This window comes from Lampetra fluviatilis, chromosome 7, assembly GCF_964198595.1.
Source record: "Lampetra fluviatilis chromosome 7, kcLamFluv1.1, whole genome shotgun sequence".
In the NCBI taxonomy this organism is placed as follows: domain Eukaryota; kingdom Metazoa; phylum Chordata; class Hyperoartia; order Petromyzontiformes; family Petromyzontidae; genus Lampetra; species Lampetra fluviatilis.
The window spans coordinates 4,837,187-4,849,443 of record NC_136281.1 but is presented as its reverse complement, the minus strand read 5'-3'; the positions used below and the strand labels follow the sequence as shown (position 1 = coordinate 4,849,443).

At 53.8% G+C, this 12,257-nt stretch overlaps 1 protein-coding gene across 3 annotated transcripts; it reads left to right on the top strand.

Annotated features, from left to right (window-relative positions):
- Window positions 1–4,648: 4,648 nt before the first annotated feature.
- TRMT61A (tRNA methyltransferase 61A) lies at window positions 4,649–11,836 on the top strand. 3 transcript variants are annotated; one of them, XM_078857915.1, is made up of 5 exons: window positions 4,649–4,715; window positions 8,154–8,538; window positions 9,519–9,785; window positions 10,478–10,617; window positions 11,123–11,836. In XM_078857915.1, exons 2-5 carry the CDS (start codon window positions 8,205–8,207, stop codon window positions 11,315–11,317), a joined length of 936 nt encoding a protein of 311 aa, XP_078714041.1. In that variant the 5' UTR covers window positions 4,649–4,715; window positions 8,154–8,204; the 3' UTR covers window positions 11,318–11,836. The 3 variants fall into 3 exon arrangements, with proteins under 3 accessions (XP_078714041.1, XP_078714043.1, XP_078714042.1); XM_078857916.1 differs by having other exon boundaries at window positions 4,665–4,715; window positions 8,157–8,538; XM_078857917.1 differs by lacking the exon at window positions 11,123–11,836 and having other exon boundaries at window positions 10,478–10,702.
- The last annotated feature ends 421 nt before the right edge of the window (window positions 11,837–12,257 follow it).

Genomic DNA, 12,257 nt, shown 5'->3' with positions numbered 1-12,257 from the left:
GTGTGAGTGCGTGGCGTGTCAGCGAGTGTGTGTGTGGGGTGGATCGGTTGTGTTGAGTGATATGTATCTGTTGTGCTGGCATGTGTGTGTGCCGGTGTGTGTGCGTGTGTGTGCTAGGCATGTGTGTGTGCGGTGTGTGTGCGTGTGTGTGCTAGGGGAGCGGTGGTGTAGCGGTTAGCGCTACGCTGCGCTACGAACCTCGGGACCCAAGTTCGATTCCCGCGCCTAACACCAGTGACGATTATCTGAACCGGTCTTGGACCTCTCTTAGGTCCACCCAGCCTCAAATGAGTTCCTTGTGCGGTGTGTAAACATCGCCATTAGGGAGACAAAGGCGGCCGGGCGTGGTTGCTGGCCACCCACCCCCTCGTGTGCCGTCCCGACCTTCATCGATGCCCGCTCACAGCACTTGCCCCAAAAGGTCTGTTCAGGCTACACGGGAGGATGTTTGTCTCGTGTGTGTGAATGCAGGATACATAAGGGCCAATTGTCTGTCCACCCGCCCCCCTCTACCCGGCTCATCAGCTGCCCACGAACTCCGTGTCCTGTGCGCATCGGGTTTCTCGCTGCTGACGGCTGGAAACGTGGGCTGCGTGCTCGCGCGTGCGTGCTGTGCACACGCCGCGAAAGTGGCGGTGTTTTGGTTCCCAAACTTAGCAACTACATGCGCCATCACGATAAAAGGGGGTGGTGGTAAAGGGGGGGGGGTCATGGTGGGTGGGAGCGTTGGTGAGATGGAGGGAGGAGAGAGGGAATTTGCAAGTGGATGAAGACCGCTTGCGTTGCGATCGAAACGTCGTGGGTTTTTTTTTGCTTTTATTATTTTCAATAAATGTTTCATTGTTATTTTATTATTTAAAATTTCTACCTACGTGACTTTACCGAAAGAACCAAGACTAAGTGTATAACAGAGAGGGGTTGGGCTAGGACAGAGGGAGTGAGGAGTGGAGGAATGGGGGGGGGTGAGATGAGTGAATGCGAGAAGGCGGTGTGGAAGAGGGCGAGATGGAAGAGGAAGGAGGGGTAGGGACACTGAAGGGGCCACAACAGTGCCCACACTCGCACAGAGACGGAGGCGTGGGGATTCCTGTATATTGGGGGGGGGGGGGGGGGCCTTATCCACGTGTGTCGATGTTGGGAAACCCAGGGAGGGTATATGGCCTGCCTCGCCTTAAATCTCTGGCGTCAACGTGGGGGCCGACAGCTGCACGTCTGATCGAAGCGTTGTGGCGAAGCGGCTGGATGGGGCAAGTCCGTCGTGGGCCACGCCCGAGCCACCGTGGCCACTGCGATCTCCTTTTTTCGCATGGATTAATAAAAGATGTAATTTCGGATGCTGTTATCCACTCAACTGTCTTTTGTTCAGACGCGGAGTGGATCTCGTCCGTTCCTCCTTTAATGGAGTGAAGTCTGCAGGAGCAGCAGCGGCGGAGTGTTGACAATGTGGGTCGAGGGTTTTTGGGATTCGTGGCTGCACTCCGCTCAGACCGCCGAATCTTCGAGGCGCCATTTGTGGCATCGGGTGACCGCATCGGCCACGTGGCCAGGTCCCGATTCGATTGATGGTCGATCATTGGCGGCGTGGAAGGTTAAAACCGGGAGGTTCGATAATTATCGCTGTACGAGGTATTTTGTCTTCTTGATTCTTTCGGTAAAGTCACGTAGAAGGGAAATAATAAAATAATAATACCTCTCGACTTAAAGCTTTCCTGACTGCAGGGATTCATCTTCTTGGTTCTTTCGGTAAAGTCACGTAGAAGGGAAATAATAAAATAATAAAAAGAAAACAATAAAATACAATTCTCACGACTTTTCGGCCACAACGCAAGCAGCCGTCCTCAGGTGAAGAACAGAGCTGTCGGAAAGACAGCGTTCAGACGAAAGAACCAAGAAGATGAATCCCTGCAGTCACGAAAACTTTAAATTGAGAGGTATTATTCTTTTATTATTTCCCTTCTACGTGACTTTACCGAAAGAACCAAGAAGATAAAATACCTCATACAGCGAGAGGTATTTTCTTTTTCGACGTCGGCCGCAGCCCCAGACTCTCGCTTCCATCTCTCGCGCCTGCACTTGTGGCGTGGGAGTGAGGCTGCTGTGATGCAGAAGGGGTGGTGTGATTTTAGGCGGCACTAAGTTTAAGTCCCGATGTATCGGAAGGTGCGATCAAGGGGATCTGCGCTTGCAGTGCGTTGTCCTGGAGAAGCGCCGCTTCTGAACGCTGCTTCCCACACAGCCCGCTGACTTCTAGCAACAGCCGTGGCGAATCAGTACTCGCGCTCCCCACAATCATCCCCCTCCCCCCTCTCGCCACCGTTCCCGAAAACTGTTGCCATGACTTGTCCAAACTGATGACTGCTTCATGAACCGCTTGGGAGGCAGATAGATTGTGTGTGCGCTACCACTGCACGGTCTGCTGTTTGGTTTCACGATCAAAGTGGTGAGCCCATCTAGCATCCCGAGTCGCAGTCCTGCCCTGGAGATCCTCTGGGCCTGCTTGGACCCGCTCCTAAGATGTCCTCTTAAATTTAAACTTGAGCCCCCCTGTGATCAGCGCGTGACATTCTGATCACCCATCATCTTGCTGACACCTTTTTCCACGTGGCCAAGTCTTGAGTTACGATGGAATGCACTGAGCCAGTTCTGATGTCCACTGTCTCAGCTACGATCCTGCATGTTGATCTCCCATTAATCGCCCTCTCGTGGGCTGCATCAACACATTTTGTGTCAGGCGTGGTGCTCTCTTAGAGTCGAGTCAGCACGGCCTTTGGCCCATCGTCAGTGCTTGGATCTCGCAAGTTTAAATTCAGATGCCCGTTTTGATTTATTACTGTGGCACGTGAAGGGGCGGGGGGGGGGCATCTTGCCCCAGTGGTGCCACCGTGTTCCAATTGGATTTCCTTTGAGGTCATCGAGCCTCTGTGATGGAGGTCAGACTCGGAGTCTTTATTTTATCCTGGAAGAATCCGATGAGCTATGAAGCTCTTTTTTCTGTCTCTCACAGTAGGGCAGGTGAGCAAGTCACAACAACAACAACCAATACCAAAAAAATATATCACAGGAGTGCAAAGTACAGAAAAGGTAAGCAAGTCAATAAAAATAGATAACAAAAAAATTGGTATATAAATTAAAATTGCACAAGCACATAAATTCCTTATAATTTTCCAACACGAAATGCAAGCTTACTTCATCAAAGCTCTTATTTAATAATAAAAAAATCAAACCTTGGTTTAATGACTCAATTTGACGTGTCCTCGTATCGAGATTAAACAGTTACTGATCGCAAAGAAACACGTGGACATGTCAGAATTGATTTTATTGATCTGCGAAATAAGTTGGGCCCTTCGCACATTATTGCATGTCTCAAGGTTAGAGATATACTTTTCAGAATGTCCCTTGTGCACACAGCACAATCGTCTAATTAAGGATCGTTCACAATACATTCGAATGCACGTAACATTTGGGGTGGAGGTTGGTGGCGTCGTGGTTAACGCCCTCCTGGGCTTCTCATGCAATCTCTGGCCGCAGCTAACATCAGTAGCTCCTGCACTGACCAGCCTGGTGAAGCAAGGCCGAAGCCATGGAGTCAACAAATCTTCCAGGGTGTCTGGGGGTCTCAACCCAGAAAAATATCTAAATTTGAAAACTAATTTCCTGCCTAAAATAAAAAAAAAATCACTAACACATGGGATAGACTTTTGATAAAAATTTACAATAATGTCTAATAGTGTATTATATTACATTGCTCTGTTTTTACTTTTTTACCATTTCTTGTTTCATTGTATGTAATGGCAGAGATTAGGGATTAATAAAGTACAACCATAACCACAATCATATAAACAGAAATGTATGCATTGATTTATATGAAAACAAGTGCAGATATTGTGGCCGAGGTTTAGCAAATTGTTGTTTTTATTTACATAGCAATACAAATTTTTATAGCAATATATTGGGGGGGGGGACATTATGAGCATATTTGAATATGGGGGGGGGGGTGTCTCCCCCAATAAATATTATAATTACGGCCTTGTGGTGAAGTATGGTCATCCAGCAGAGGTTGGCATGGGCCTCTACATTTTTAAATCCTTTATATTAAGTTCACTTGCTTGCTTGCACGCTTACGACCGTGCTAATCTTTCGGTCGTTTTTTAACGCACTTCCCGTGATCCAATCGAGCTGACATTTTGCACACAGACTCGTTGTGCGTGACAATTTATTTTAGTGAAATTTTTTTTCCAAAATTTTTTAGGATTTTTTTATATTTAATTACCAATTGCTTAATGGTGGCAGGCAATCATCTGACCCATAGGTGGCAGCTATCTCAAGCCAGAGGACGAGAGGACTCTAGCCGCCACGCATATAAAGGATTTATAGTGAAAAACTTTGTTTTTACGGGTTAATTTTTTACCTACTGAACAGGGGCCCACATTTGTATTACATTTGCAACACGTTATGTCGGCCAACCATGCATTTCCTAGCACGGATAAGCGTCTGTAGGAGCACTTTTAATTCCCTATCACTAATAGGTATCCGCGCGAACCAACGTCTGCATTTCCCAACACGGATAGGCGACGTCCGGAAAGCGCACTACATTTCCTACCACAGATAGGCGCGTAGGCAAGGCGGTCTCTACATTTCCCAGCGCGGATAGTCGCCGTGTCGGAACAGGCTCGAACGCGGGTGCCGGGGCAGCAGACGGGGGCAGCGTGGGCAGGGTAAGAGGGCAGGGTGAGGGGGGGAGCAGGGTGAGGGGGGTGAGGGGGCAGGGTGAGGGGGGGGCAGCACAGGACGAGGGTACGGGACAGGCCAGCTCACCCCCCCCCAGGTGCTTTGGGTAGATTCGGTTGGCGGGGGCGGTCTTAGTAGGGGCCTCTTTGCGCGGTCCAGGCCTCGGGCCAACACGTGGAGTAGCAGACGCAGGCAGCAGGGGACTAACACGTGGAGTAGCAGACTCAGGCAGCAGCGGACTAACACGTGGAGTAGCAGACTCAGGCAGGAGGGGACTAACACGTGGAGTAGCAGACTCAGGCAGGAGGGGACTAACACGTGGAGTAGCAGACTCAGGCAGGAGGGGACTAACACGTGGAGTAGCAGACTCAGGCAGGAGGGGACTAACACGTGGAGTAGCAGACTCAGGCAGGAGGGGACTAACACGTGGAGTAGCAGACTCAGGCAGGAGGGGACTAACACGTGGAGTAGCAGACTCAGGCAGGAGGGGACTAACACGTGGAGTAGCAGACTCAGGCAGCAGGGGACTAACACGTGGAGTAGCAGACTCAGGCAGCAGGGGACTAACACGTGGAGTAGCAGACTCAGGCAGGAGGGGACTAACACGTGGAGTAGCAGACTCAGGCAGCAGGGGACTAACACGTGGAGTAGCAGACTCAGGCAGCAGGGGACTAACACGTGGAGTAGCAGACTCAGGCAGGAGGGGACTAACACGTGGAGTAGCAGACTCAGGCAGCAGGGGACTAACACGTGGAGTAGCAGACTAAGGTAGCAGCAGGGGGATAAGGGTTGAACGTAGCCTTCGTATTTGTTGGCGGTGTCTCAGCAGACACCAGGGTGACTGGCCGTGGGGTGGCTGGGGTTGTAAGGGGTCTTGAAGGTTGGTGGTGGAGCCGCTCGGTCTCCCAAGTTGTCGGACACACGAGTTCGATACCCGTACACAATACGTGTCATTGCCTTCATCATGCCCGTCACGATCGTCGCGTTATCAACCCCCATCACGTTACGGCATTCTTTGGCCAATCCACTGCTGGATGAGGGGCCCACCCCAAGCCACGCGCGTCTTGGGGACGGGATTATCCCTGTCCCCGGTACTGGACCGCATTCTTCGCCACGCTGGTCAACGTGGGTTGGCGAACGCGTGGAACATAGACCTGGGAGCGTAGTACAGTACAACCACGCGTGTTTCTGCATTGGCCACAACGCAGCCGGCAGCAGCAGCATTGAGTGCTGCAGGATTTCGTTGCCAATGTCGCGGTCCGCTTACTGCTGCTTCTGGTCACGACGAGAGGGCTTCAACAGAGAGAGAGATTATTCGTGTCGTGTTGATGCTTCTCCGTTGAAAGTGCAGACTCCCGTAGGAGGGTCCTTTCCATGGCCACGTCGCTTGTGACCGGGTATAAAATCCCACCCTGTATGTAATCCGGTCCGTACTTTTATTCCCAAGCGAGGGAATTCAATCCTCGCTGTGGTGTGAGTGGCACGGTGGCCGAGGTTACGACACGGGAGCCCTGTGGTCAGCTGTGTAGCACAAGTTAACTTCACGAACGTTTCGCGTATTTTTCAATCCAGAGTAAAACAAGCGAACGTGGGATTTTGTAACTGGCCCACGAATCGACTCCATCGTAAAATTTCAGTCGCTCGCAGTGTTGGCCTGGCAGCAGCAGTCCTGCACTATTCTCCATCATCGCGGATTCCCTCTTCTCTTGTGTCATCGGCCGTTCTTCCACCAGGGCTCGCTTGTGGCTTCTTCCACATTTGCCAGGAGCTTCCGTTGATTTTAGAGTCTCAGATCTCTCGCATTCAGTTCGTACCCCCTCTTACCTTATGCGTCTATCGCACATCACTCAATCATCCCGATGCAATCCCCCCGGTGTTTGCTCGCCCTGATTGTTTTCAAATCACATCTTCCCTCCTCGCTATCTTCGTTATTGTTGGGCGATGACGCGGCCTGTGGCGGCAGCGCGTTCGCCGCTCGTTGTTGCGGAGGTTCGGGGTTCAAATCCAGCGGCCGCCCTGGTTAATACCGCGGGTGCGGCTAAACTAAAAACTATTAAAAACATTTTTTGTACTTTACCAGGTAAGGCCCATTGAGCTTTATAACTTTGATACAGATGCTACTTGGCCACAAATGATAGCTCAACAAAGTGACTTCTTATTTGGTAATGAAAAGCATACCGCGTAATAATACAAGCGCCGTCTGCTTAATAGTGGAAGTTAATGATCCGCTGACGTCGTTGGCAGCAGGAGGCCGTTGTGTGCCGGTGCTAGGGTCGAAATAAAAAATTTAATTTGCAAATTAACTTTTTTTTTTAAAGCAGAGCCATCATTGCCCCCGACTGGCAGAGTAATGCCCCAGGTAACTTTAGCAAATTAGACTATCCTGTTCTCTTAATATCTCACCTGGTGAAACAAAATATACTTGAGACCCGTCTATGAGATGTAAATTGTCGTGAGATATAAATTGTATACGAGGGGGCCTCGTGACACGGTGTCAGAGATACATTCTGAGCCAGCACTCCTGAAATCTGGCTGTCAGCCACCTGTGTTTAAACCGGGCTCTCAAGCGTATCGAGTTATGTAATATATATTCTTAGGTTTTTTATTTGATTTTACTTTTATTAATTTTGATTTTTTACCTACGTGACTTTACTGGAAAAAACCTAAGAATATGAATCCTTGCAGTCACGAAAGCTTCAAATCTACTACTTATGTAATCTAGTTTTTTCACTGAAGCTGACTAGATTCCATACCTGAAAATTAGACGCGTCCGTCTGATTGCGGGGGCAAACGAACGGCGCGAGCGTTGGGGGTGGGGGGGCTCGGGTACCGACGAGGGTTGCGACTTGAACACTGATCCATCGCCGCCCCCATATGTGTGGACAAAGAGACCTGCTGTTGGTGATGCTCGAGGATTAATTTTGTAACGTCTTCCAGGCCACAAGGCGGTGCACCGCTCGCCGCTGGAGCTTCTAACGAATGTTTTGTCACCTCGCGACAACAGCACCGCCAAGAGCACAATTTTAATATAATTGTGATCACGTGCCTTTGACCTCTTCACCCAGAATGCACCTGATCTCACCGAAGTTAAGCCGAGTTGAGCTTTCAGCGTGCTTGGGCGGGTGACCTCCATGCACAAACAGGTTGCTGTAGGCTGTGGGGTTATGTGGTGGGCATCAGAGGGCATTGCAGTAAAATCAATTGCGGTACTGTACAACAGCAACGCTCTCACATCTATGCTCTCCGCGTTCACCAACCGTCGCCGACCGGCTTGCTTAAGTAGAGTGGTCGAACGAGCCCCACACATTGCACGGCATGCAGGAGAACCCTCATCAAGCAGTGGATTGATAAAGAGATGCGACGAGGTCGAACTGTACACGTGATCGCCTACCACGCCCCCCTGACCCTCGTCCGACCCCCAACAGCAGGAGAAGGAGCGACCGAGCGAACGCGCGAACGCTCGCATCTCGGGCGACATGAGCTTTGCGGAGTACGGCGCGCGTGTGCGCGACGGCGACACAGTCATCCTCTACCTGGGCCACGACGCGCTGCTGCCCGTGCGGGCCAAGGCCGGCGCCGTCACGCAGACGCGCTTCGGCGCCGTGCGCCACTCGGACGCGCTGCTGGGACGCCCGTTCGGCTCGCGCGTGGCCTGCGGCCGCACGGGCGGCTGGGCCTACGCGCTGCACCCGACGCCCGAGCTTTGGACGCGATCGCTGCCGCACCGCACGCAGATCCTCTACAGCACCGACATCGCCATGGTGACGCTCATGCTGGACCTGCGGCCTGGATCGGTGGTGTGCGAGTCCGGTGCGTTGTTGTCGTCGTGGCGGCGGCGGTGGCGGTGGCGTTGACGGCGGTGGTCGGCTTCTCCAGATGCGCCGCTGTTTGCGGTTGCGGGGACATAGCTAATGTTATGAGACATCTCCTTTACCAGTGGCAAAATATAGTAATAGGTTTTTTACCCTTTCAACTGGTACAAAACTGACACCTTTATACAAGGGATCATGTTTGCAATAACCACAACACAAGCAGACAAAATGCAAACAAAAAGAAACAACTCTGATAATGATAATGCTCATTATGATAATGATGCAAACATGATCCCTTGTATAAAGGTGTCAGTTTTGTACCAGTTGAAAGGGTAAAAAACCTATTACTATGGCTAATGTTGTAAATGTGTTTTGAGACCAAGCTCTCTGTTAAGCTGCGTGGTTCTGTGAATACGCAAAATAAAAAGTGAGCAGTACGCGAAAAGGGGCACCGGCCAAATAGAAGTGGTGGATAGGGCCTTTGGAAGGACCCGCGCTTGTGTCTGGTTGGTGGACATGCAACGAGGATGCATCGAATCATGATCATCACTTTCAGTCGATTCTCACGCTGGAGGTACATGAATCGGATCGTGCAATGTAACAATTGATTATGTACAATATGCAAATTAGTTGTAAGTACTACTTACACAGTGACTGGTGTGACGGACGCCATCTGTGTTTTCTGTTTAAATTGGAGCCTTTGCACGGCGGGGAAGAAAAAACGATTCCCAGGTGAATCATCACAGTGCGCTGCCGACCACTGCGCCACCACTCCATTATTGCGATTAACCCATTCTAACCTGCCGTGACCTGGCGGTGGCTTGTCGCGTCCTCTCAAAAGGTGGCTGTTTGGTCCGATTAAATTCGTTCGGCCAATCAAATTCGAGCAACAACGAACCGGGGGGCTAGCTTTGTGCGAGCGAGGGCTAATGGCGTGGTCATCGTCCCGCCCGTGTCCCGCCCCTCGCCCCCCCGCAGGCACGGGGAGCGGCTCGCTGTCGCACGCGCTGCTGCGCACCATCGCGCCCTCGGGCCACCTGCACACGGTGGAGTTCCACGAGCAGCGAGCGGCCAGCGCCGCCGAGGAGTTTGAGCGGCACGGCGTGGGGCGGCTCGCCACCGTGCGCTGCCGGGACGTCTGCCGCGAGGGATTCGGCGTCGCCGGCGTGGCCGACGCCGTCTTCCTCGACATCCCCTCGCCCTGGGACGCTGTCCCCCACGCACGCGACGCCATGAAGACCTCGGGTCTGTGCCACGACATTGACCCCCGACTCCGCGATTCGCCCCATCTCTTTTATTCGCTTTCCTCCATTCACCCCCACCTCCGTGATGCGATGAGAGGTCGTAATTTGTGGTCACAACGCATGACTTTGATTAATTTCTTCACTTTTACCATCATGTGAATCTGTAAAATCTGCATTGTGTAAGAGTTCAGTGAGATTCCTCATCCCATTTAGCGGGGGAGACCTGGGCTCGCGTAGACCACCTTGACACAGCTGTTCATTGCATTTGTAGTGTTGGTTGATTGTCCGCACCACGGCTATGACGCCGACACAAACACAATGGCTCACTCTTGCGAAGGACCTTAAGACGCTGCAGCATCTTCAACGTCGACGGTGCAGCAGAGGCTGCGAACGACCGCCTGTTGCCCAGTGCGTGAAGTTTTGCCGAGTGAGCTCGCCTGCCTGTCCTCGCATCTTGGCCATGGATAACCTCTCCTGAACCTCGGCCAGTCTAACTCGGCCTTGCACGAGCGCGTACTTGGGCCTGTGCGCAAACCTCGGCACTGGGGAGACGACGGTCGTTTGGAGTTTTTCTGGCCACACCATCCCGTCGTGTTGCCCACGGCATTCCTAAGAGCTGCTCGCGAACGACGCTCACCCCGAGAGTCCACGGCGCTAAAAGCGGTTCCCGTGCGCGCGCGCGTGTCGGTGCAGGCGGGCGCCTCTGCTCCTTCTCCCCGTGCATCGAGCAGGTGCAGCGCACGTGCCAGGCGCTCGCGGGGCTCGGCTTCGTGGAGCCCTCCACTCTCGAGGTGTTGCTGCGCCCACTCGACGTCCGCACCATCAACCTGCCGGTACCGCGCGCACCGGCGTAGACGCGCGCACCGGCGTGGACGTGCGCACCGGCGGACACGCGCGTGCATGCTAGCGGTCACACAAAGACGCGCGCGTGTACGGGCGGTGGGCACCCGCGACGGCGGTAGCGCACGCGTAAGTGTTAGCGCGGACACCGCGAGTGGCAAATGCGGCAGCCCTGGGTTAAGCGAATTGACGCGACATCCGTGTTTGAAGAGCCAAGTTCACGTGAGTCCGCGCGAGTACAAGCACCTACGCAGGCCTGCGGAGGTACGTGCCCACGGATGTGGGAGATGTTGCATCTCGGCGAGTCGACGTGCACCTGCGCTCAGACGCTCTACAATCCTCGTCTGTGCAATTACGAGCACGCGTTGACGGTCGGGCATCGCCACAATGAATGCGTACGCGTGTCACCACGTGTACGCGTGTCACCACGTCCTTGCTTCGTCAAATTCCCAGCGGCAGCTGATGGCGTATATTCCGGTGCGCGTGTTTTTGGCGCAGGTTCCGGACCTGGGGCAGGGGGGCGTCCGGGCGTCCGGAGATGGGGGGGGGCGGCCCCGTGCCCCGCACGCCGTGCCCGTGGGGGTCGTGGACAGCTCGCGGGGGGTTTACAGCTTCAAGGCGGGCTGCCCCCCCAGGGAGATGCCGGGACATACCGGGTACCTCACCTTCGCCACGCTTCCTCCGGCGGTGTAGCCGGCCTCACAAGATCGGCGTCAACGAACTTCTCCGCTTATTTTATTTTTATTTTTTTTGTTCATATTTTTTTTTCTATTCCCCACCCTCCCTCGCCTCGTGCATTGACGGGCACAGATCAACATTCAGACGCTCCGGGGAACGTCTCCGCCTCTAGAACTCGAGATTGGTCCCCGTCGCGTCGCTGTGTGCGAGCGGTGAAAGGCGGGGCTCGCCTCCTCGAGCTGCGCTTCGATTCGGCGCGGTTGCCGCGGTTGCCGTGGTTGCCGTGGTTGCCGTGGCTGCCGTGGTTTGCTGCCGTTTGCTCGAGTTGAACGGCAGCGCCGAGAATCTGCCGGGCAAGGAACCTTGGCACCACCTGCCGCTGCCACTGCCCAATTGGACTCTCGATGCTTCCACCCCTTGCTCCTCCGTGCCCCCTAATCCAAAAGCTAACCCGCAACCTGAACCCTCACCCTCGGCGTGTGAGCCGCCCTCGTTGAGCTCGCAAAAAACGATCACCGACACGCGGGCGGCGGCGGAGGGTGGGTGTGGTGGGGGGGGTGCGGCCGCGTGCTTCGTCCCGCGCTGTTGATCGCCGTTTATCGGTGCAACCAGGCGGTCAGCGTGCCTCGCTCGGCCGCGGAGGTCACGCACCGGGGAGAGGGGGCGTGGAGGGAGAGGGGCGTGGAGGGGGTTTAAATTTAGGTTTGCCGAGCGTGGCGCCGACCTCCGAGTCAAACTCGGATCCCGGTGCGGGGAGGAGGGTGTTGCGCAACGGCCGCCCGCGCGCGGGGGGCTGCCAAGTAGGTGGCACGTCGCGGGGGGCACGGCGGGGGGCGCTGGGGGGGGGCACCACAATGCGGATAAAAATACCCGCGCCCGGCGGCGCAGCTGTTGCCGCTCGTTAGCCCGCGCTGTAAGTGGCGGTATTTTATAATTACATTTTTTTGTTCAAGGA